This window comes from Amblyraja radiata, chromosome 23, assembly GCF_010909765.2.
Source record: "Amblyraja radiata isolate CabotCenter1 chromosome 23, sAmbRad1.1.pri, whole genome shotgun sequence".
NCBI lineage: Eukaryota > Metazoa > Chordata > Chondrichthyes > Rajiformes > Rajidae > Amblyraja > Amblyraja radiata.
The window spans coordinates 19,923,638-19,949,355 of NC_045978.1; the positions used below are offsets into that span (position 1 = coordinate 19,923,638).

The 25,718-nt window shown below is 42.8% G+C and overlaps 1 protein-coding gene across 2 annotated transcripts in view; it reads left to right on the plus strand.

Annotated features, from left to right (window-relative positions):
- Positions 1 to 3,794: 3,794 nt before the first annotated feature.
- Positions 3,795 to 25,718, plus strand: part of LOC116986290 (EMILIN-3-like) — a 32,176-nt gene continuing 10,252 nt past the window's right edge. The window contains exons 1-4 of one of the 2 annotated variants that reach the window (XM_033041672.1): positions 3,795 to 4,215; positions 4,608 to 4,733; positions 8,458 to 8,621; positions 11,424 to 13,298. In XM_033041672.1, coding sequence (XP_032897563.1) covers positions 4,019 to 4,215; positions 4,608 to 4,733; positions 8,458 to 8,621; positions 11,424 to 13,298 — 2,362 coding nt within the window. In that variant the 5' untranslated portion in view covers positions 3,795 to 4,018. Of the gene's footprint in view, positions 4,307 to 4,607; positions 4,734 to 8,457; positions 8,622 to 11,423; positions 13,299 to 25,718 lie in introns of both variants that reach the window. The other variant, XM_033041673.1, reaches the window with a different exon arrangement.

A 25,718-nucleotide genomic window follows, 5' to 3' on the forward strand; every position in this document is an offset into this window, starting at 1 on the left:
TGAAACTTCCATCATTGTGGGGAGTGTGTACCTGACTCACATCCAACTGATGTGCCGAGCGCCATGCTTCAACCTCAGGAGGATTGCAACAAATCTTAAGTTTCTAGAGTCATAAAACGTGGAAACAGGCCCTTCGGCCCAACTTTCCCACGCCGACCGATATGTCCCACCTACATTAATCCCACCTGCCTGCATTGGGCCCATATTCCTCGAACAATATCCTATCCTTGTACCACACTAAATGTTTCTTAAAGGTTGCGCTCGTACCTGCCTCAACTACCTCCTCCAGCAACTTGTTCAATACATCCACCACCCTTTGTGTAAAAATGTTACCAAGTTCCTATTAAATCTTTCCCTCCTTACCTTAAACCTATGTCCTCTGGTTCTTGATTCCCCTACTCTGGGCAAGAGACTCCGTGTGTTTACCTAATCTATTTTTCTCATGATTTTGTACATCTCTATAAGATTACGCCTCATCTTCCTGCGCTCCAAAGAATAGAGTCCTAGCCTGCTCAACCTCTCACTATAACTCAGGCCCTCGATTCTTGGCAACATCCTCATGAATGTTCTCTGCACCCTTTCCTGCTTGACAACATATTTCCTATAACATGGTGCCCAAAACTGAAGACAATACTGGCTTCACCAATGTCTTGTATAAAATGCAACATGACCTCCCAACTTCTATACTCAATATTCTGACTGATGATGGCCACTTTCAAGGGACCATGTACCTGTACTCCTAGATCCCTCTGCTATACTACACTCCCCAGAGCCCTAGCATTCACTGTGTGGGTGCTGCCCATATTAGACTTCTCAGAATGCAACACCTCACATTTATTTGTATTAAAATCCATCAACCATTCCTCAGCCCTCCTGCACAACCAATCAAGGTCCTGTTGCAATTTTTGACAACCATCTTCACTATCTACAATACCATGCAGTTTTGTGTCAACTGCAAACTTACTAGTCATGCCATGTATATTCTCAACCAACTCATTGATTTTGATGGTAAAATGCAATGGGACCCAGAACAGAACCATGAGGCGCACCACTAGTCACAGGCCTCCAGTCCGATAAGCAACCATCCACCAGCAACCTCTGCTTCCTTCCATGAAGCCCATTTGCTAACCATTCCGCTTGCTCTCCTTGGATTCCATGTATTCTAACACTCCAGAGCAGCCTACCTTGTGGAATATTGTCCAATGCTTTGCTGAAACACATGTATAACAACGTTTACAGCTCTGCACTCATCAACCTTTTTGGCCACATCCTCAAAAAACTAGACATTCCTCCCACATTGCTGACTATCTCTTTTAGTTTCATTTAGTGATACAGCGTGGGAGCAGGCTGTTTGGCCACCGAGTCTGTGCCGACCTGCAATCCCCGTATACTAGCACTACACACTAGGGAGAATTTACCACCTTTACCAAAGCCAATTAACCTACAAACCTGGAGGAAACCGGAGCAGCCGGGAAACCCCATGTGGTCATGAGGAGAACGTACAATCTCCTTACACACAGCGCCCGTAGTCAGGATCGAACCCGGGTCTCTGGCGCTGTAAAGGCAGCTCTACCACTGCGTCACCGTGTCGCCTGCGGTGTTCGGCTCACTGTTCCAAGGCTTTTGTCTGCCGCCCTTCTTAAAAAGAGACACAACATTTGCCACCCTTCAGTCTCCCTGCTGAACCCTTTGGTTTAAATGGAACGGACGCAAATTAGTTTCAATGGTGCTCCCAGATCACTGGAGAAAACAAGCCATTGTGGACGGGTTTCAGCTGATTATATTAATCAAAGGAGGGCCTTAGCGAGTCGGGCAGCATCTGTGGAAAGAAACGCACATGCGATGGTTTCTGGCCGAGTAAATCAGTTCTGAAGAACGGCGCTGTCCCGAAACGTCGTCTGCCCATTCCCTCCACAGATGCAGTCTGACCCGCTGAGTTCATCCAGCGGAGGTACACAAAAATGCTGGAGAAACTCAGCGGGTGCAGCAGCATCTATGGAGCGAAGGAAATAGGTAACGTTTCGGGCCGAAACCCTTCTTCAGACTGGAAAATCGAAGGTACACAAAAATGCTGGAGAAACTCAGCGGGTCCATAGATGCTGCTGCACCCGCTGAGTTTCTCCAGCATTTTTGTGTACCTTCGATTTTCCAGCATCTGCAGTTCCTTCTTGAACACTGAGTTCCTCCAGCGGTTCGGTTTGTTGTTGGCAAGATTCTAGCATCGACAGTCTCACAGAAGGACCCGTTGATTATCAATCGCTTTGGGGCCGAGGGGCTTGTTTCGGCCTGTATGACTATTTCGTCCTCTTCCTCTACAGTCGATGAAAGACGCATCCATTTTCTTAGTGAATGGCAGAATCTCTATACGAAAGTAGATTCCAGAGTACACTTTATATCAATTATAGTGGCAATGTACCCATTCGGCCGTGGAGATGTTGATTGACGTTCGACTGTATTCCTTCGAACAATGTAAGCCCTTTCCCCTGCGGCACGGTAACGCCTTTCCCACTGCTGGGGTGGAGAGACGGTGACCAGTCGGTTTCTGCAGCTTGGGGGGTGGTATCAGAACCATAGCTGTAGCCCTCTCCCTCACTTCCCTGCAGTTTCACCTTCCTGCTCCCACTGCCACCTTTGACAGTTACGTATATAAATACACAAACTGTACAAATTATTTTTCCGTTTTTCTTAGATAAGATTTTCTTAGATTAGATTTTCTTCCTCAAAAACCTGCAGCCAAGTATATTAGAACCCCTTCAAACCAAATAAAACACACAGTTATCTCACAATACGCAAACAACTTCTTAAAAAAAATTCCGAACAACTTACTGATCCATAATTTGATGCAAAAGGGAGATTTTGTTTTCATGTATACATTTGAATGAATACAGAGAATTGCTACTGACTCCGTTAGCACAGTGGTGCCTTACCATTTTTGTCAAAGGCTATTTCCAGTTCAGTCATGTGCTGGACACCTTAAAAATTGGCACCATGAACAAAGCAGTTGAAAAATTGAAATAAATGTGTCTTCGTGAAAATGTTTCACATTAAGTCACTGTTTTGGCCAAGTTCTGTTACTACAGACATCATTTTCCAAACAGTTGGAGCAGATGCTACCTTGAACCCCATGAATGAAGGGCAGCAGCAACCGGTCCAATTTGGGCTGCAGATGTTACATCTGCTGTAGCAGAGGTTTGTACAACACATTTTTGTATTCAAGGCATTTCTGACTTAAAATATAATGAATAAATAAAACACATGTCTGATCGTCTTGAACATTAAATGACTTGTTTGTTTCCTCTGGTTACTTGCAAATTTGTATTATTAACAATTATACATTGCCTCTTGTATATAGGTAGGCAAGTGGTCCGATCAACTTAACACGTTACTTCATTGCTGCTGCTGCTGCTGGGCAAGCGGCTGATCTTTTATAAAAACATTTCACTCTCTCACTTAGATGGAGTCTATTACGACCTGTGGGTTTGCCCGTGCATCTAATAGTCAGTGACTGAATGAGAAAAATCCTATACAGCGCTGCAGACTTGCGTCAGGGGGTCTTTCGTTGAGGAGGAGGGAAGGAGGTGGAGAAACAATTTATCTTTAAAACCGGGGACTGGGTTTGGAAAGAAAGATGAAAGGGTTGGCGTGTGTCCGAACGGTAGTGCGCGTTGCTGGCGACCGGTGCCTGTGTCTATGTTGGAGGGGGGAGGAGGGAAGAGGTTACTGCACCCTCATTGGTAGTGCTGGTGAAGAGAGAGGGGGGGGGGGGGGGTGGTGGCGAGGGTTACGACTACTCTAATGTCAACGAAACGCCCACTCGCACGAGTCCGCTAAGTTGTGGAGGTGGGCGAGCGCTGGCGGCAATATAGACTCAGGACCACAGCTAATGGCTCATCAATCGCCCCCTGCTCGGCAAAGTCCCGCATCCAGGCTCTGACCCCGTGTGTGTGTGTGTGCGCTGTCGCTTCACCGTGCCGCTGAATTCCGTCCCCTCGCCCCATTCCTTGTTGTTTCTCAGCCGATGCTCACTTGCTCCGAGTCTCAGGCGGCCGACGAGTTCTGTACCGCTTCCAGTGAAGGGACGGCTTCGACTGGGCTGCGCCGTTTCATCTGGATATTAAAAGGCTGTCACGATGTTAAAAAGCGCGTTGGCGTCTTCTTCTCTGATTCTCTCCTGCCTTGTGGCGTTGACCCTTCTCACATTCCTCGACGCCAAGGGTAATTTCTACGTTCCGTACCGTTATAACCTCTTCACCTCAGGGACAAGTCCCAGTCTGAAGGGAGCAGGGCGGAGCACTGGCCGGCAGAAGTGAGTTCCTTCTACTTTGCTGAAAGATAAAATACTTGTTAAACCCCTCGCCGTTTCAAACCTCAGCCTATCTTCTGTAGTGTATAATGGACGCGAACTTTGCAAAACTAAACGCGAACTCAACTGGGACGTAAACTCAGACATGTCCACGATTATTTTCTACATTTTCAATCTAAGTTCTTGTTTTCCAAAATAAAATCGATCATTTGCACCATTTTCAGGAAAAGTAAGCTCATTTTGTTTATGTCTGTGCACTTTGTGTAAGGAAATGTATAAACGCATGATTTGTTTTTTTCTGCAGGAATTATTGTGCCTACGTTGTGAAGAAAAATATCACTTGTACGATGCTGGATGGCACAGATACTTTTGTGAAAGCCGAATACCATCAGTGCACTTGGGGTCAAATCAAGTGCCCAGGAGTGGTCATGTAAGTCCCCCAGCGCTGCAAAGAACCGAACACCAACCGAGAGGAAACTGCCTGCGAATTCGCAATTCCACCGCGTGACAGTTTCCAGTCTAGTGGTGCCCTGAACACAATAGACTTTTAGAGACCCTGTCACGGCGGAGTGTACTCTGCAGATTTATATTGACGGCAGCCTCCATCCGCCACGTTTTAAGGGACACGTTTTAATCCGAGCCAAAACAATAACGTTTAAGCAGTGGGGGGAAATTAATGGATGTTGATTGATGTTAAATATCCTTAAACTCCAAATTCATAACTGGACTTCATAGTTAGCAAGCAATACCAACTTTGTTTACTATGTACAAAATATGCACTGTCGTGGTGTTTAGTTGTAGTTTGTATTGAGTGGGTTGACCTGATTTACATTTAAACTCCTCACGTAATATTAGATATTTAGGACTATGGGAACTAGTAGATTGAACTGTAGTCAAACAGCCGCAGTGTTTTTATGCACTGGTGCGCAAACTTGGAGTAATTTACGCTGAATAAAGGGGTTGAGTTTTTGAACGAAGAAACCGCCCTGCACTGCACATGATCATTTATCTTTGAGGGAGTGGAAGCCTCTTTGGTGGAAGCTTGTGAACTCTGGTGCTTTTGCGGCCTCTAGTGGGCAACAAAGGATCAGCGGACATCCCTGTATAGGTATAATAAGTACAATACCTATTCGCAACAGATAGCGTGTTTTATCGTCTTTTGATGGCTTTCGTGACATTAATGTGACTCCCTACCGCCATTAGCATGTTAAAATTGCATTAAGATCAATTTGTAGTGTCTTGTAGATTGAATTGAACAAAGACTGCAGTCAAGACCGATCTTGAAAAAATAACTAACGTATTTTGTCATGCAATCATTTTAAGTACACAAAATTAGTCACAACACTTTGGAATTGTTTTTAATGATGTATGTATGAGAACATGAAGATTTTTTTAAAGTTCTTTTTAAGAACAGAGATATTTAAGGGAATGTGACAATTGCGATAAGTTTTGTACTTCTGGGTGGATCAGAAACTGATTTAAGATAACTGGCAAAAAAATCACAGGTTTGCTGATGGAAGCTTTGATGCAACTTTTGTTACAATCTGGGATGCATTGCCTCGAAGATGGTTCGAAGCTGATTCAGTATTGGTTATCATAGAAACTTACAAAATTCTTAAGGGGAAGATGCAGGAAGATTGTTCCCGATGTTGGAGAAGTCCAGAACAAGGGGTCACAGTTTAAGGATAAGGGGGAAATATTTTAGGACCGAGATGAGGAAAACATTTTTCACACAAAGAGTGGTGAATCTCTGGAATTCTCTGCCACAGAAGGTAGTTGAGGCCAATTCATTGGCTATATATAAGAGGGAGTTAGATGTGGCCCTTGTGGCTAAAGGGATCAGGGGGTATGGAGAGAAGGCAGGTACATGATACTGAGTTGGATGATCAGCCATGATCATATTGAATGGTGGTGCAGGCTCGAAGGGCCGAATGGCCTACTCCTGCACCTATTTTCTATGTTTCTATCATTTAAATGTATACTTGAAAAGGAAAGTAAAAGTATTGAAAAGCTTGGAGAATGGGTAGAGAGTGTGGTTAATTGAATAGCTCTATTAAAGAGCTGACCAAGACATGAAGGGCTAAATTTCTTTCCAACATGGACTAAGATTCACTGATCCATAATTTGATGCAAAAGGGAAATTTTGCTTCCATGTATAAATTTGAATGAATACAGAGAATTGCTATGCCGACTCTATTAGCACAGTGGTGCCTCAACATTTTTGTCAAAGGCTATTTCCAGTTCAGTCATGTGCTGGTCACCAAGAGCAAAGCAGTTGAAAATTTGAAATGTGTATTTGTGAAAATACTTCACACTTGGGCGACCTAATCCGCGAGTTCTGGTGAGTTTACCCTCGACTCGTACTCGCAGCATGGTCGACACGAGGATGTAGGAGGTCTTCTTAACTCTCCTTCATGCTCGAGAGTGGTCTCCGCGTACTCGAGGCCTCAGCTAGGTCGCGGTGTTTTTTTCAATATGTTAAAAAAGGGCCACTAAAAAAGGTCGGCATGGAAAAAATCGATACTTTTTTTACTCGTAGGTTTAGTAGTAGTAGGTCGAAGTAGGTCGGCATGTTATTCGTAGGTAATCGAGGGTAGTCAAAGGTATCGTAGATAGTCTTCATCATAGTCGAAGGGAGGTCGAAGGAGGTCGTCTTCACTCCCCACTATTCGGTGTCCAATTTTCCCGAAGTTAGTCTTAGCTCGTCGTAGCTGGTCTTCAACATAGTCGAAGGAGGTCTTCAACATGTCATTTTTTTCAAACTCTCCTAAACTCTTCTAAACTCGCCAATTAGGTCGCCCAAGTGGGTCAGCCCCTTTAAATTACTGTTTTGGCCAAGTTCTGTTACTACAAACATCATTTTCCAAACACTACCTTGAGCCCCATGAATGACGGGCAGCAGCAACCGGTCCAATTTGGGCTGCAGATGTTACATCTGCTGTAGCAGAAGTTTGTACAACACATTTTTGAATTCAAGGCATTTCTGACTTAAAATCTAATGAACAAAAAAAAACATACCTGATCATCTTGAACATTAAAAGACTTGTTCGTTTCCTCTAGGTCCTTGCAAATTGGTATTTATGACCAATTATAAATTGCCCCTTGTTTGTAGGCAAGTGGTAGAATCTGGGGGGTAGTTGATGGGAATATGGGGAGAATAGATTACAGGGAAAATTAGGGGGATTAGGAATTACTTTCTGAATCCATACAGACTCAATGGACCAAAATGACCACCTTCTGTGTCATGAGAATAATTCAGCATTGTATAGAGGGATTCCCAACAGCATAGCTGGGAACATTGACAGGCATTTTATAAATTCCACATTAAGCATCGGGTTATGGGTAAAATAATTGCATTTGTTTTTTGTTAAATTTGGAGTATTCAGTTATAAACATCATGGGAAGTAAAGGTTGGTCTGATTGAGCAACTTAACCCGGTTCTCATATGTTCCCCCTTGTGTGTCCTGATGTAACCACATTATATGTCTAATTTTAATGAAAAACTCTTTGCCTAATTTGACCAGCTATTTTAAGACAATCAAGAAAGCTAAGCAACTTTGATCAATCAGGTGCTGTAATGAATTTCACAGTTGTCCTTTAATTTAGATTTAATAATAATAGTTGTATTCAAAGTTGCCGAAGGACGCTAAAGCCCAAGATATTCATGAACTTCCAAATAAAGCGTTTTGTTTTCCCATCGATGTTGCGGGCTAAGTTTGGAAACTGCATAAAGGAAACCCAAAAATAAAGGTAATTCGTTCCACTCTGTCTGTGCTCAGATTGAGGCTGATTGTATTAAAGAACACATTCTGCATATTTGAATCAGGATTAACTTTCAGTGCATATCCTGTTAGGATCATATTCAATTTGGCTCCAAACTGTCAAGAAAAAAAACAATCTTTCATCTCTTTAACCCAATTTCCACCAATCTGAATGATCTGGAAATGTAAAAGCATGCTAATGACATCCTTAACATGCCACAAATACATTGTACTGATTAAGAAGTATTTAATTGGAACGGTGCTACTTTTGTCTATGGTTCCATGTCATGATGGAGTGCTGCTACAGTGCAAAATACATAGTTGGTTATAATTTCAACTGCCCAGTTGTAATACATTTTATCGATGACAAAAAACAACAATTTATTTATACAGGTATCGGACTTTTCTAAGACCTAAATATAAAATTGGATACAAGACGGTGACAGAATTGGAATGGAGATGTTGTCCAGGGTATTCTGGTGAAGCTTGCCAGGAAGGTCCCATGGGGCTTCCTGAACTTGGACCGTCACACCCAGGACCAAGGAAAGGTTATTATGGTAAGCATTAATGTCATCAACAAAAATTGTCCTCTTTTTAACTATAGATGAAGTGTTTTACAAAAATGCGCTTGGGGGCTGAATCCAATACAAACCAGCAAGAAACTCGAAGGCTAATCTTACAATGAAATAACCATTTATAATTAAGTTGTAGCATACTTGTAACTTATGAAGTAACAATGTTTTAGTTCAGGATTAATCTAGTGTGATTAAAGCTGGTTACTCTATTTCTATTTGCATATCTTTTATTCATTTACATCTTGATGGAGTTAAGGGTAGGAAAATGATCCTTTTATTGTTTAAGAATGTGTAAGAAAGAACTGCAGATGCTGGTTTACACTGAAGATAGACCCAAATGCTGGAGTAACTCAGCAGGTCAGGCAGCATCTCTGGAGAAAACGACTCCTTCCAATAAAAATCCTTTTATTGTTATGTCAGGCAACAATATCTAGAATCAAGACATCAAGGAATGCTAAGCAAGCAGAAAAATATGCTGAAAATCAACAAACTGCAGATGCTGTAAAACAGGGAAAACAGTAACTTGCCAGCATGTAAAATAATGAATTAAAATGTAATCATGAATGGTAAATTGATTTTTGAAGTCTTAGTGAAGATTTGCATATAAGATTGATTATAGTCTTGGGAATTACACAGTGAAAGCTAATTAGCAGGCCATTTTAATCTAGGATCAAGGAACTGCAGATGCTGGTATACAAAAAAGACACAACGTGCTGAAGTAACTTAGTGAGTCGGGCAACATGTCAGACCCGAAACAACACTTATCCATGTTCTCCAGAGATGCTAACTAACCCGCTGAGTTACTCCAGCCCTTTGTGGCCATTTAAATCCCTTTTCTATTGGCTTGAAAAAAAGGGGTTGTATATAAAAAGACAGCCAATTTACAGCCACCCGTTTTGTACCATTGACAAACTGTGACTTCAGCCTCTTGGTTTTAATTCCTTCAACTTTCATCGAAAATATCTTTACTATTAACTACGTTATGCCAGCAGTGTGAGAAATCTCACAATTACTGAAATATTAAGAATGCACATAAGCCACTTGTTTGACTCGATATAATCATTGATGAGAAGGCTGATGATCATTGGCACTTTACTAGAGAATCTGTCTTGGAATTCCATGTACAAATTCCCCAGTTCCGTGGTTTAATTTCCATATTCAAACAATCAGATTAAAAAATTCTAATTTCTGATTCAAATTTTACAATGTAAAAAATATATTCTTTTTAGCCAAGTTAAGCTTGGACTTATAATACTTGGAAGATGTTCTGTATTAAGGTATTAGTTGAACACCGAATTTCTGGCACCCTCGGTTCCAGAGCCTTTCTGGATTATCCGTTTTACTGGATCAACAAATGGCACACGATATTGAAATGGCAATACAACCTCGTCCACTAATGACACCCCTCACGTATATCTCTAAAGCAACATGGAGTGCCAGAAACTTAAATAAGGTCAATAGAAAATGTAAACTGAAGGTACACAAAAATGCTGGAGAAACTCAGCGGGTGCAGCAGCATCTATGGAGCGAAGGAAATAGGCAACGTTTCGGCCCAAAACGTTGCCTATTTTCTTCGCTCCATAGATGCTACTGCACCCGCTGAGTTTCTCCAGCATTTTTGTGTACCTTCGATTTTCCAGCATCTGCAGGTCCTTCTTAAACAAATGTAAACTGAATGTCAGTGGAATGACCTACTGACCCATCCCCGGCTCCCACCATCTCCCGGGCCGTTTAGAGGCCCAACTTCCAATCCCACTCCCTACTTGCAACGTGCACCATCGAGCCCTTCTTCACCAGTAAAAAGCTGGTGGGATGCTCAGGACAGCCGGAAGGAAGTGTTACAGGTTCAAAGACGAGTAGCTGAAATGGAGGGTGTGTGCAGTAATCCTTGCTCCATCTGAGGGGCGGGGGGGGGGGGGGGGGGGGGGGGGGGGGAGGGGAGGGTGAGTGTCACCTATCAGAATGTTCCTACACGAAACATCTCCTATCCATGTTAGTCATAGAGTCATACAGCAAATGTTCACCAGAGATGTTGCCTGACCCGCTGATTTACTCCAGCACTTTGTGTCTTTTTTATTTAAACCAGCATCTGTGTCCAGCAGCCACTCATAGTTGCCTTAGAGATCACTTTAGCTCAAGCCCATGGAAATTGAACTTCTTATAATCAATAGCATTTTTCGTGTATTTCCATTTGATGAATCGGTCTTTACATTAAGTCCTTCTATTAACAACTTTGTGGAGAATAAACATTAAATTTAGGCACATTTGTTTCATCACTTTGGGGAAGTCCAGGACAAGGGGTCACAGTTTAAGGATAAGGGGGAAATCCTTTAGGACCGAGATGAGAAAAACATTTTTCACGCAGAGAGTGGTGAGTCTCTGGAACTCTCTGCCACAGAAGATAGTTTAGGCCAGTTCATTGGCTATATTTAAGAGGGAGTTAGATGTGGCTAAAGGGATCAGGGGGTATGGAGAGAAGGCGGGTACAGGATACTGAGTTGGATGATCAGCCATGATCATATTGAATGGCGGTGCAGGCTCGAAGGGCCGAATGACCTATTCCTGCACCTATTTTCTATGTTTCTATGTATGTTGGGAGCCAGGAAATGGGAGTCAAATGTAATTCCATTCAATTGAGCATCAATCTATTAATACATGCAACATGTTTCTTCTTGCATCCTTCTTATTTCATCGTTATGATGAAAATTGAAGGCAAAAATACATAGTTTCTATGTTTCTATCCCAATTTGTGTGTATTAATTTTATAATACTTGTCCATTCTAGGCCCTAAAGCTCCGGATATATACGGGGAACGAATAGACCGTTTAGAAGATGAAATGCGACGATTTTCACAGTCATTTGAGAAACTCCAAACAATGGTTAGTGGAATAAGTGATAGCCTCAGGCTATCAATTCAGGAGGACACCAACAAAATGATTGTTTCTTTGCTGAATAATCTTAAATACCCTGATGCCGCAGTAGGCTTTGGATATATAACTGATGGCCTAGAAAGCCTGGGTAAAGGAGAACCCACATATCCACCAGCAATGGGAGACTTGGTCGTCAAGGTGACCGAGGTTAAGGATGTATTGAAAACAAAGAGTGACTTGCTTGATGAAGTTCATGGGATGGTGATTGGCCATGATGGGCAACTCAGGCAACTACTGGAGGCTAATAGACCCTCTTCGCCTATAGCAACTGTGGATTTCATTGATACTTACATAGATACCAAACTCACCAAGTTCAGAGCAGATCTATTAGATGGCTTTGAAAACAAATTGACAGATGTGCAATCTGTCTGTGATTACAAGGTAAAGTTGGTCCAACAGCAATGTGATGAACAGAAAGACATAAACCAAAGGCTTCAGGAAACGATAGATGGGAAAGAATTGGACCTAAAAAAGGAGATTAATAATTTACAGACTCAAATTGATGGATTACCTGTAACCGAAAATTGTTGTGACACAGTTAACTATTTGATGGAAAAAGTCAATACCCTGGAACAGAACATACATGAAATCTCAAACTATCAAAGTTCACTAACAACTCGATTTGAGAATGAACTCCCACAGTTTTCTACCATTAATGTAGAAAATATTTATGACAGCAGGTTAGATTACATTGAGGCTAAAATCAATGCAACAGAGCGAAGTATAGAAGACAATTGTTTGACTGTTGAGAACAACATAAAGGGACATTTTGGAGTCGAATTAGATGGCATGAAAATTCAACTGCATGATAAGCTAAAGGAAATCGAGGGTCAAGTTACAATTATCATTGAAGAGTTAAGTAACGTAACCACACCTGCAAACCTGGAGGGAGAGGTAATCCCAATGCTGGAAACAGAAGTTGCCTTGCTTAAAAAGCAAACTTACCACGATTTGGATAAATTGGAGGGAAGACTTATTGCCCTGGAAAATCTGTGTCCAACAGATTGCTTCTCAGTTGTTGGCAGCATTGACATTCTCAGAACAGATATTGATGACTGCCAGAAAAACTGCCGAGATATTGTGACCCGGCTAGATAAGAACTCTGGCCTACTCAATAAACTCAACCATTCCATGTTTGAAATACAACGAAGAATTAAAGAAGAAGAGGAATCCAGTAGCGTGCATGGAGAAATTACTTTACTGAAGATCAACATCAGCTCTGTTAACAGAACACTAAAAGGGATCAAAGAGGCTGTCAGCAAATATGCTGAGGATTTTGCAAATGTTAACTCAACCTGGGATGAGCATGAACGCAAAATGGTAGATGAAGTTCATCTGATGCAACAGATATTGAATAGCCAAGGTTCCCAGCTTGTGTTTAATGACAAACGTGTCCATGAACTCAAAGGAGATCTGCAGCGAATTAACCACAGGGTAATATCCGACCTCCACAACTGCAAGCACAATGCTCAGGACATCCAGAAGGAAGTGTTACAGGTTGACAGGCGAGTAGCTGAAATGGAGAGTGTGTGCAGCAAACTGAATGCAGTAACAACCAGTCTGGATTTTATTAAGGATGCTTTGGATAATCATGCTGGTGATCTGTGGAGTTACTTAGACCAAATGAATGGAACTCTAATGACATACGGTCATGAAATCACTGGTCTGAAGAATTCAGTGCACGAGTGCAATTCCATGATTGCTGGCATTGGAGACCAGACATTAATTGGTGAGTATTGTATATTCTTTACTAGTGATCAACACAATGTTTGCCAACTGGATGCAGAGTACTAGGCTCAAATTCTTCACCCAGTCCCTTGGAACAAATTCACTTCTATTCCATTATTTTAACTAGTATATATGAAATCAGGGCGAAAAATGTGGTTAAACCCCGTATTCAGTATTAATGCTGTAACTGAATCATGTGATAATACTTCGGAGAATAGAGTTAAGACAACATCATAAACGGCTGAGGCAAATTTCAATTTACTTTTCATTTGAATAAACTAATTGGAACATTGCCTTTAATCTAAGGATTTGGTTTCCAATAGTTGCCATTAGTTTCCAACAGTTTGAAGGGGTGGCACAATGGTAGTGTTGCTGCCATACAGCGACAGAGACCCGGGTTCGATCCTGACTGTATGGAGTTTATCTGAGACTGCATGGGCTTTTCTCCGGTGGCTACGTTTTCCTACCACACTCCAAAGACATGCAGCTTAGTTCGTTTCTGTAAATTGCCCCTAGTCTGTAGGATGCAAAACTGGGATAACTGGTGATTGTTGGTCTATGCGGACTCGCTGGGCCAAAGGGCCTGTTTCCATTCTGTACAGGGCCTGTCCCACCAGCATGTGATTGCATGCGTCTAGTGCGACCAAACGTGGTAGCTTGAGGCGTACGGCCTCGCGGGGCCGGTCCCACTTCCAACCGCGGAGCCGTCTGGAGTTGTGCGGGGCTGGTCCCGACATCATACTCACCAATCAGCTGGGCAGGAGGCAGGCCGACTGAATTTGGACATCGCACGGCGTCGGGCGGTTACGTCATCACGCAACGGCACGCCGGGCGGTGACGTCATCGCGCAACGCCACGCGCTAGGCATACGCCGTCAAGACGCTGCGTACGGCGTCGGGACGCTGCATACGGCATCGACACGCTGCGTACAGCCTCAATGTGGCTGCGGGCCGACAGGCCGTGGTCGCTTGGAATTTTTGGACAGTCAGTTTTTCAGAGCCCCGCGCGATGTCTGGACCAACCCCGCACACCTTCATACGGCTCCGGCGATCAAAGTGGGACCGGCCCCGCGAGGCCGTACGGCTCAAGCGACCAGGTTAGGTCGCGCTTGCCGCATGCAGTCGCATGCTGGTGGGACAGGCCATTACCTCTAAAAGTAAAACTAAATCAACTCGTTTTTAAAAGTTAGAATAGGGAGTTAGGCCGGAGGGTGCTGAGGGATTTCAGTTCATGAAAGAAAACAAGGATTGTTTTGCCAGAACAAAAGGTCATACATTTCTGATAATAAAGGGAAAAACCTTTGCTAATAGGGTTGTGAATCATTAGCCCAGATGCGATGAATGTTCAGTTTATTTTGGAATGAAATTGCTGTATAGAGAATAAGGGATTTATAGCAATATACAGTTAATGGCCAGGCCTTTAAAAGCATTGATATGCAGAGGGATCTTGGAATCCAAGTTCATAGCTCACAGAAGATCATAGAGTTATACAGCACGGAAACAGACACTTCAGGTCAATCTACCCATGCCGACCAACATGGCCGCCCCACCTTCTCTAGTCCCAACTGCCTGTGGTTTGCCCCATATCCTTCTAAACCTATTCTATCAATTTACCTGTCCAAATGTTTCAGGTGGAAGCACAAGTAGATTGATTAAGAAGCCATATGGTATACTTACCTTCATTGCCAGGGGCATTGAATATAAGAGTCATGAAGTCATGATGCAGCTCTTAAAGACTTTGGTTTGGCGGCATTTGGAGTATTGCATTGTAGTTCTGGTTGCCCCATTAGAGGAAAGATGTGGAGGTTTTAGAGAGGGTGCAGAGGAGGATTAATAGAATGCTGCCTGGATTAGAATTGAATAGGGTTAGAAGGAAAGGTTGACCTGCAAGTCTTTGGGATGTGGGAGCACCTAGAGGAAACCCACGTGGTCACAGGGAGAATGTGCAAACTCCACACAGACAACACCCAAGGTCAGTATCAAACCTAGGTCTCTGGTGCTATGAGGCAGAGCTGCTGAGAAGAACTTGGCAGAATGAAGTGGAATGTATGCTTCTTTGCCAAATCTGTTGCCTCGGTTGTGCCAAGTGGCCCATCAGTTTTGCATTAATTAAGATTTATCATAGTTTGATATATAGTAGCTTGCTAGGCCGTTTCAGAAGGCAGTTAAGAATCCACCACATTCCCATGCGTCTGGAGTCACAAAAGCTTAGTTTCATGTTTATAATTATGGACACAAGTTTGTTTTTGTTACAGATAATCTAATGAATTGAAATTGGATAGGACAGTGTTAGAGGCATATGGACAAATGCAGGTAGATAGGACATGTTGGCTGGTGTGGGCAAGTTGGGGCGAAGGGTCTGTTTCCATACTGTAAGACTCAAAAGCACTTTAAAATTGAATTCTACAGAACCTGATAGGGTCATTAGTCAGGTGAAGCTCCTTAAAGATGGCATTAGGGAACTGGAGTTGCAGTTGGATGACCTTGGGCTTGTCTGCAAAAGTGAGCAAGTCATAGATAGAAGTGATAGAGAGGAGGTCACACTTGAGTTGTAGGCAAAGAATAAATGGGTGGCCACCAGAAAAGGAAGTGGGCAGTGAGTTCAGAAATCCCCTGTGCCCATTCCTCTGCAAAATAGGTATATGCTTTTGGATACTGTTGAGAGGTTGATCATTAAGGGGACCAACAGCGGCCAGGGTTGCCTCAAAGGCACAGTGGGGTAGGGTGAAGTCAGGCAGAACAGTAATGATAGGAGATTCATTAGTTAGGGGAACAGACAGGAGGTTCTGAGGCATTAAACAGGTCTCTTGGACGATCTGTTCCTTTGATGGTGCCAAGCTCTGGGATGTCTTAAAGTTCCCACAGAGCATTCTTAAGAGGGAGATGGGGCAGCCACAAGTCAAACGGGTGGCGAAAGGGACGAGATTCTGCAGAGTGAATATTGGGAGTTAAGCAAAAAGTTAAAATGCAGGCTGATAATCTCTGGATTATTACCGATGCCACGTGTTGGTGAGGACAGCAACAGGAGGACTGGACTGATGACTACATGGCTTTGATGCAGTAGACAGGGGTTCAGATTTTTGGACTATTCGGATCCCTTCTGGGGCAAAGGTAACCTGTACAAGAGGGAAGGGTTGCACCTGAACTGGAGGGGTACCACCATCCTTACAGGGAGGTTTGCTCGTGCTCTTTGGGTGGGTTTAAATTAGAATGTCAGGGGAGGGGGGAGGGGGGGGGGGGGACCAGAGCAGCAGGTCAGCAAATGGAAGGTCTGATGAGAAAGTGGAGGTTATGACGAGTAACTCTCAAAGGAAGGACAGGCAGAGGGAGTGGTTCGTGACTATGGTGATAATGAAGGGCTGCAGTGTGTTTACTTCAATGAACTTAGAGCCTGGATCAGTGCCTGGAATTAGGATGTTGTTGTTATTATAGGAAATTGCTTGAGATGGACTGGCAATTCAACATGCCAGGGTTTCAATGTTTCCGACATTATAGAGAGATAAGAGAGGTGGAGGAGTTGCTTTACTTATCGGGGAGAATGTCACAGCCTTACTCAGAGAGGACATACTGGAGGGTGCATCTGCCAAGGCATTATGGGTTCTACTCAAAAATAAGAAAGAAACAATTACTCATGAGATTATATGGCCAGTGGGAGATAGAGGATCAGATATGTAGACAGATTACAGGAAGCAAGAACCACAGGGTTGTTGCAGTGGGTGACTTTAACTTCCCCAACATTGACTGGGATCTACTCATTTCAAGTTGATCAGATGCGGCAGAATTGTTAGGTGTATCCAAGGAGGTTTGCATAAACAGTAAGTGGATAGTCCACGCAAGGAGGGACCATACTGGACCTTGTATTGGGAAATGAGCCTAGCCAGGTGACTGATGTTACTGTGGAAGAGCATTTTGGATATAGTGATCAAAGTATTAAGATTGTTTTGAATAGGGATAGATCGGGATATTGGAGGAAGGTACTTAATTGGTATAGAGCAGATTACAATGTCATTAGGCAGGAGCTAGGGAGGATAAATTGGGAGCATTTATTGGGTAAGTGTACAGTTGACATGTGGGAGTTGTTTAAAGGCTGGCTGATCAAAGTGCATGCTCAACATGTTCCAGTAAAGAGGAGTGATATGGACAGCAATGTAAGAGAATTGTGGTTGACCAAGGAGGTTGTAAACTTGGCCATGAAGAAAAAGGAAGCATATGTCAAGTTTCAGAACGTGCCATCAGACAAAGCTAATGAGGGATATAAAGTGAATAGGAAATAACTCATGCGGGTGGTTAGAATGGCCAAAAATAAGAGGGTGACCAGGGAGAAGGTAGGGACAGTTCAAGGATAAAGAAGGGTATCTATGCTTGGAGTCGGAGGATGCAGGTGTTAAATGAGTACTTTGCATCTGTGTTTACCGAGAAGGATTTGGAGGACCAGGTGGATGAATACAAATATGCTCTGGCAGTTTACAAGAAGGTAATGGTGATGAGGCTCTTGGAGAACATTAAGGTGGATTAGTTCCCAGGGCCTAATAGGTTCTAATCCAGGTTATTCAGAGAGATGAGATCGTGTAGGGCCTTGATGAGGATCCTTATTTCATCTCTAGCTGCAGGCAAAGACCCGAAGGACTTAATGGTGGCCAATATTGTTCCATTGTATAGGAAAGGAAGTAGAGAGAATCCAGGGTACTATAGGCTGGTGAACTTCACATCAGTGCTAGGGAAACTATTGTAGAGAATTCTTCAAGAGAGTATTTACTCCCAATTGGAAGATAATGGGCTAATTTTGGATAGCCAGCATGGCTTTGCATGTGCTGGTCATGTCTTACTAACAATTGAGTGTTTTGAGGAGGTGATGAAGGATGTCAATGAAGGCAGAGCGTTGGATGTTGTACACATTTCAGTAAGGGCTTTTCTAAAGTCCCTCGTGCTAGGCTGGCCCAGAAGATTAAGATGCATGTGATTTATGGTGACTTTGTTGGATGAATTCAGAACTGGCCTATTCATAAAAGACTGAGGGGTGTAATGGATGAAAGATATTCTGGCTGGAGATCTAAGACCAGTGGAGTTCCCTAAGGATCTGCGATGGGACCTCTGCTGTTTGCGATCTTTTAACTAATTTGGACATAAATGTAGATGGGTTGATGAATGTGTTTGCTGACGACACTGCTGACCCACCTACACACCCCTGTTTGGCCATTCCAAAGTGACTTCAAGGTCCACTTCAGGACCCACAGAACTGGAGTGGAGGAATCATTCTATGTGCCAAGGGAATGCCTAAGAAGAAATCAGAGTAAATAAATTGGTCTTTATGAACCTGCACTTTTTATAATTTTGATTTATTTTAAACTTGATCTTGCAATATTTTATTAAAAATGTTCTTGGTTTCTAAAAGTTTCTTTCTAACAGTTTGGGGGGTACCTTTACTATGTAAACCAGTTAATTGGTGTCTGCATATGAACAAGATATAAAATAATCTCAGCGGGTGCAGCAGCATCTATGGAGCGAAGGAAATAGGCAGCGTTTCGGGCCGAAACCCTTGGGTTTCGGCCCGAAACGTTGCCTATTTCCTTCGCTCCATAGATGCTGCTGCACCCGCTGAGTTTCTCCAGCATTTTTGTGTACCTTCGATTTTCCAGCATCTGCAGTTCCTTCTTAAACAATATAAAATAATCTGTTGTATCTACAGTTTGAGACTTAGAAATTTACTTTATGGTCTTAAATCCTAAACTCCAATCTTTTAAATTCCATTCAAAATGAACTCCGGATCTCAGATCCCATCTAATATATGTGGCAATATGCCCATACTTTCTGCTTTTAATCTACTTCCTCTTTTAGATGATAGCATACAATAGTTCAGTTACAAGATTTTAATACACATCTGCACTGCAACTAGGAAACCAATCTTTTACAGATTAAGCTAGAAAATGACTTTTGGAATATCAGTTAAAGTGACATAAGGTGTTCTTTATCCTATTCTTCAAAATTTGGCTCAGACCTTTTAAAGTAATACCCAACACTGAACTACAACATTAGGGTTGTGAAGTTGAAAATTGGTGTTGGACATAGGGATCGTACACTTAGAATTCCTGACCTCGGAGGGAGTCAGAGGCAAAATAGCCACGTTGTTTTTTCCATTTTGCTATATCTTACCAGAAAGTACATGGTTCCCCTCTCCCATCAGGCTAAAGGTAAATAAGTGTGTAAACACACACCTCCAGATTCAGGGACAGTTTCTTCCCAGCTATTATCAGGCAATAAACCATGCTACCAACAACTACAGAACATTCCTGAACTACTATCAAACTCATTGGAGACTCTCGGACTATCTTTGATCGGACTTTACTAACTTTATCTTGCAATTAATGTTATTCACGTTATTCTCTTTATCATGTATCTGTACACTGTGGATGGCTCGATTGTAATCATATATTGTCTTTCTGCTGACTGGTTAGCACGCAACAAAAGCTTTTCATTGTACCTCGGCACATGTGACAATAAACTAAACTCCTGTTTTGCAACTGCCAGACTGGGTCAGAATAGGATCCTCCTGTTACCTTCTCAGTAGCATGACGTTGATATCCCTCCTCTCCCAATGTTCCACCTTGGGAACCAATATACTATATGTAATAGCAACCAGGACTGCACTATGAGGGCTACTGAATGCTTTTGTCTGAGAGGCAACGTGCTTTTTGAAAATGGTAACTGGATTTGAAATTGCCTAATTAATCCACAAATTTCTATCACTGTTACAGTATTAGTCCCTTAAGGGCCTGTCTCACGAGCATGTGACTTGCATGCGGCAAACGCGACCAAACCGGAAGCAGGGACCGCGCGGAGGTCGAGTGATCCCCGTACAGGGCCTGTCCCATCAGCAGGCACCTGCATGCGGCGAGCGCGACCAAACCGGAAGCGGGGGCCGCGCGGAGGTCGAGTGAGTGGCGTGAAGATCGAGCGAAGTCCGCGGGAAGTTCGCGCGTGACGTACGGCGTCAAGACGCTGCGTACTGCGTCGAGACGCTGCGCACGCCCGTCGAGGCGGTGCGTACGGCGTCGAGGCGGCTGCGGCCCGGCAGGCCATTGCCGCGCGGAATTTTTGAACACGGTCAGTTTTTCGGAGCCACGTGCGATGTCGGGACCAGCTCCGCACAACTCCATACGGCTCCGGCGATCGAAGTGGGACCGGCCCCGCGAGGCCGTACGGCTCAAGCGACCACGTTAGGTCGCGCTTGCCGCATGGAGTCACATGCTCGTGGGACAGGTCCTTTATGAATTAAAAACAAAGTACAGGAAATGCTTCAAGGGTCAGGCAGCATTCTGCGGAGAGAGAAACCGAGGAGGATCATTGACAGGAAATGTTAACACTTCTTCTCTCTACAGAATGTTGACTGACATGTGGACTATTTCCAGCACTTTAGTTTTTATGTCTGCTTTTCAGCTTCTGCGGTTTTGATTTTCATACAAAACCTGTTAAATAACTATTTCCTTTCATCTGATGAATGATTCACAGCAGGTGATACCGACAGAACCTGTTTGACCAACAAGCTGCTTTTCCCAACTGCTTGATGAATAAGCAGATTTGGCATAACTTTAACACGTGGTGTAAAATAATGATTTGCTTTTCATCAGAAATCCAATTTAGTTACAGTATTTATTTGAATCAAATTAATATGTCAGTCATTACTGCACTTAAACTGAAATATGTAGGAACACCGGATCAAAGTTGACGACCTGGAGTCTGAACTTCAAATGCTGCGGCACATCAGGGAAGGGGAGATTTACCAGAGTGTTGTGTTTCTGGAGGCAGTCACACCCATTAGAGTAAATGCTTCCAATTTGCTCTGTGGTCAGAAGGAGAGCGTGACTGCAGGTGAGGTAGGAATGGGGATGGTGGCAGATGCAGTGTAAGAGGAAGCTCAGCCCATGAGCTTGTCAAGCAGGTCTGAGATTCTTGCTCCACGTGCAGCCAAACGTGAGGGCTGTCGGAAGGGCGAGCAACTTAACCAAGGGATCAGGGATTCAAGAGGGGAGAGAGAAGAAATGCATAGTTGTTATTGGGGATAGTATAGCGAGGGGAATAGACTCTGTCATGAGTCCCGAAGACTGTGTTGCCTGTCTGGTTCCTGGTCTCGGGACACCTCATCTAACCTACAGTGGAACTAGGAGTGGGAGGGAAAAGATCCAGTCGTTGTGGTCCATGTGGGTTTCAATGACATGGGTCGAACAAGGAAAAAGTTCTGCTAATGGAATTTCAGCAGCTACAGACTAAATTGAAAAGCAGAACCAATAAGGTAATAATCTCTGGATTGCTACCTGAGCCATGAGCAAATTGGAATTGTGTTGAGAAGATAACGAGCTGAACGTGTGGCTCAAAGTTTGGTGTGGGAGAAGTGGATTTATATTTGTAGGACATTGGCTCCTGTATCGGAGAAGGAGCTGTTCTGATGAGTATTGTGAGCAAGTTTGGGCCCCATATCTAAGGAAGGATGTGATGGCATTGGAGACTGTTCCGATAAGGTTTACGAGAATGATCCCGGGAATGATTGGGTTAACGTATGATGAGCCTTTGATAGCACTGGAATTTAGAAGGGTGAGTGGAAGACCTCATTGAAACTTACCAAATGGTGATAGGTCTGGATAGCGTGGATGTGAAGAGGGTGTTTCCACTAGTGGGTGAGTCTAGAACCAGAGGGCATAGCCTCAGAATAAAAGGATGTACTTTTAGACAGGAGATGTGGAGGAATATATTCAGCCATAATCTGTGGAATTTATTGCCACAGATGGTTGTGGAGGTCAAGTCATTGGGTGTATTTACAATGAAAATTGACAATATTCTGATTAATAACAGTATTCAGAGGTTTTGGGTAGGCAGGAGAATGGTGTTGAGAGAAAAAGATATATCAGCTATGATTGAATGGCAGAGTAGACCCGATAGGCCAAATGGCCTAATTCTGCTCCTTTGACTAACAGTATGAACATATGTACTTTATTGTTTCCTGGTAAAATATATAGCTTTGCGAAGCTGCAGTTAAAACCTATGAATGCATCCAGGTCTTCATTAACACATCTTCTGGCAGCAATTTCTTTCAATACATCTACAATGCCACAGTGTCACCATATTCATAGAGATTTATTAAGAAAGTTGAGGTTTGATGCAGTGATGAAAATGCTTGGATCTTGCCTGGTCAGAATACCATAAAAATAAGTGACGTACCACTTTTTAGTTTATGAAGAGTAAAATAATATTACTGGCACTTATTGCATGTTCAACCACATTGATCGTAAAAAAACTAATTTGACAAGGTCACAAGTTTATTTCTGAACAGCATATGCCAAAATTATTTTCAAATTTGCTCCAATCCATGGTTGTAATCTATTTAGAAGAAATAACATAAGTATGACAACTTTCACATCCATTGCTTTCTCAAAAATGGATTGATTATGGTTAATTGAATGAGTGTAGATGATTAATGATTGTTAGTGTCACTAATATGCAAGGCTTAGACAGAAATAGGTGACGTTTTGGGTCGAATCGTCACCTATTCCTTTTCTCCAGAGAGCTGCTGTCTGGCCTGAGTTACTCCAGCTTATTGGGTCTATCTTTGGTTTAAAACAGCATCTGCAGTTCCTTCCTGCACATCCAAGGCTTAGACTATTGATTCTGAATACGACTCCATATGGGCTGGAGAATTGAGATTCCAACGTTTAAATAAATTGGAATAAATTGGAAAAACCTAACTTCACTGAAGAAACTATCATTTTGTCCATTAATTTCATGTTGCTTCCACATATCTTTCAAGAATGAAATCATCTTACTCAGTGAATGAAGAAGGGTTTCGACCCAAAATGTCACCCATTCCTTCTCTCCAGAGATGCTGCCTGACCTGCTGAGTTACTCCAGCTTTTTGTGTCTATCTTCCCTAAACCAGCATCTGCAGTTACTTTCTACACATCTTATGAGGCTTATAGCAATGTAACATAATTGCCTTTAATTGGCCCAACAGGTCAGTAAATTCATGGGCTATTAAAAATGAATAATAAACAGTGGCTTTGCCATACATGTCGAATTTCAATGAAGACAGAAATGCTTTTAATAAATAGCTGGTGTTTTTATAATTAAGCATTGCACCCTGCTTGTTTGCAAATAATATCCAGGCGTAAGGAATTACAGATGCTGGAATCTTGAACAAAACAGTGCTGGGAGTACTCAATGGGTCGGGCAGCAACTGTGGAGGGAATGGACAGGCGACATTTCGGGTAGGCACCCTTCTTCATTGTTGACAGTCTGAAGAAGGGTCCCAATCCAAAACGTTGCCAGTTCGTACTGTCTGCCGATGCTGCCTGACCTGCTCAGTTTCTCCAGCACTTTGTGCTTTACAATTAATATTCATTTGCGTATGTCAGTCAAGGAGAGATTATTGGCCCAAACATTAAAAAAAACTTGTTCTGTTTTGAAGTGTGACATGCGATCATTAATATCCATTAATGCGGTACAGTGTCAATTTAGTTTTAATCCTAGAGTCGTACAGCGTGGAAATGGGCCCTTCTGCCTAAGTTGTCCATGCCGACCAACATGCTCCATCTCCATTTGTCTCACCTGCCTGTGTGTGGCCCACACCCCTCTAAACCTGTCCTATCCATGTACCTGTCTAAATGTTTTGTAAGTGTTGTGATTGAACCTGTCTCAAGCACCAGCTCATTGGATATATCTACCACCATTTGTGTAAAAAACATATATAGTGACCTCGTCAATGTTTTGTACAACTGTAACGTGGCCTCCCAACTTCTATACTCAATACGCTGACTGATGAAAGCCATTGTACCGAACGCCTTCTCGACCATCCTATCTACTTGTGATGCCACTTTCAAGTAACTATGTACATGCACTCTTTGATATCTCTGCTCTCCAGCTCTCCTCATAGCCCTGCCAGAAATACAACACCTTGCACTTATCTGTATAAAACTCCATCAACCATTCTTCAACCCATCTGTTCAACCGATCAAAATCCTGCTGCAATTTTTCACAACCATCTTCACTATTTACAATATCACCCACTTTAAAGTAATCTGCAAACTTACTAATCATGCAGAGAAAGGAACTGCAGATGCTGGTATTAATTGATGATAGAGACAATATGTTGGAGAAACTCAGCAGGTAAGGCAGCATTTCTGGAGAAAAAGGGAGAATGTGCAAACTCCGTACAAACAACAGTAGTCAGGATCGAACTAAAGCAGAATCCCTAATTATCAAGCCTAATGAATCAATTTCTGACCTTGTCATCCAGTTTACAATTTTTTTTGCAGTTTGGTATCCGATAGTTAGTTATGCTTCAGACTGACACTCCAGTGGAGTACTGAGAAGGTACAGTGGAGTATTGGGAAGGTGTGGCACAGTGGTGGAGTTGCTACCTTGCAGTGCCAGATACCCGGGTTCGAATCTGACTATGGGGGCTGCATATATACGGAGTTTGCACCTTGTCCCTGTGACCGAATGGGTTTTTTCTGGGTGCTCCGGTTTCCTTCATCATTCCAAACATGTGCAGCTTTTGTAAATTTCCCCTAGAATGTAGGATAGAACTAGTGTATGGGTGATCACTGGTTGGCGAGGGCTAGGTGTGCCGAAAGACCTGTTTCCACACTATCTCTAAACTAAACTTTGATTTAAAGTTTCATTGACAGCACATCCACAGACTATCCACTCTCATGTGCATGAAGAAAAATCACATGGCATTATTTTGAACAGAGATGATTTACCCAGAATGCTGATTAATATTTATCCTTTGCTATACTTTGATAAAGAACAAATGATCTAGACATGAGAACTCGATGTGCTCAAATTGACGGCCACTTTTCCTACACAAACTAGGGATAAACCAAAAGCACCTCAAATTCTTCAGTGGTTTGGGGTATCAGAATATGTATGCGAAAGATGATAGAAATTCCTTTCCTTTCTTGTGTACATAAAATTATTAAATTGCCATGATCTTTCAATTAATACCATTACAAAGTGAACATAATATCTGGGTATGTCAGAAGGTCATGTGATAGGAGCAGAATTAGGCCATACGGCCCATCAAGTCTTATTTGCCATTAAATCACGGCTGATCTATCTCTCCCCCAACTCCACTCTCCTGCCTTCTCCCCATAACCCCTGACACCTGTACTAATCAGGATTATATCTATCTGTGCTTTAAAAATAACCATTGATGACCTCCATAGCCTTCTGTGGCAAAGAATTCCACATGTTCACCATCCTCTGACTAAAGAAATTCCTTCTCATCTCCTTCCTAAAGGAACGTCCTATAATTCTGAGGCTATGACCCCTAGTCCTCGACTCTCCCACTAGTGGAACCATCTTCTCCACATCTATCCAAGCTTTTCACTATTCCAACACTATACACTATTCACTATTATGTCTACATTAAA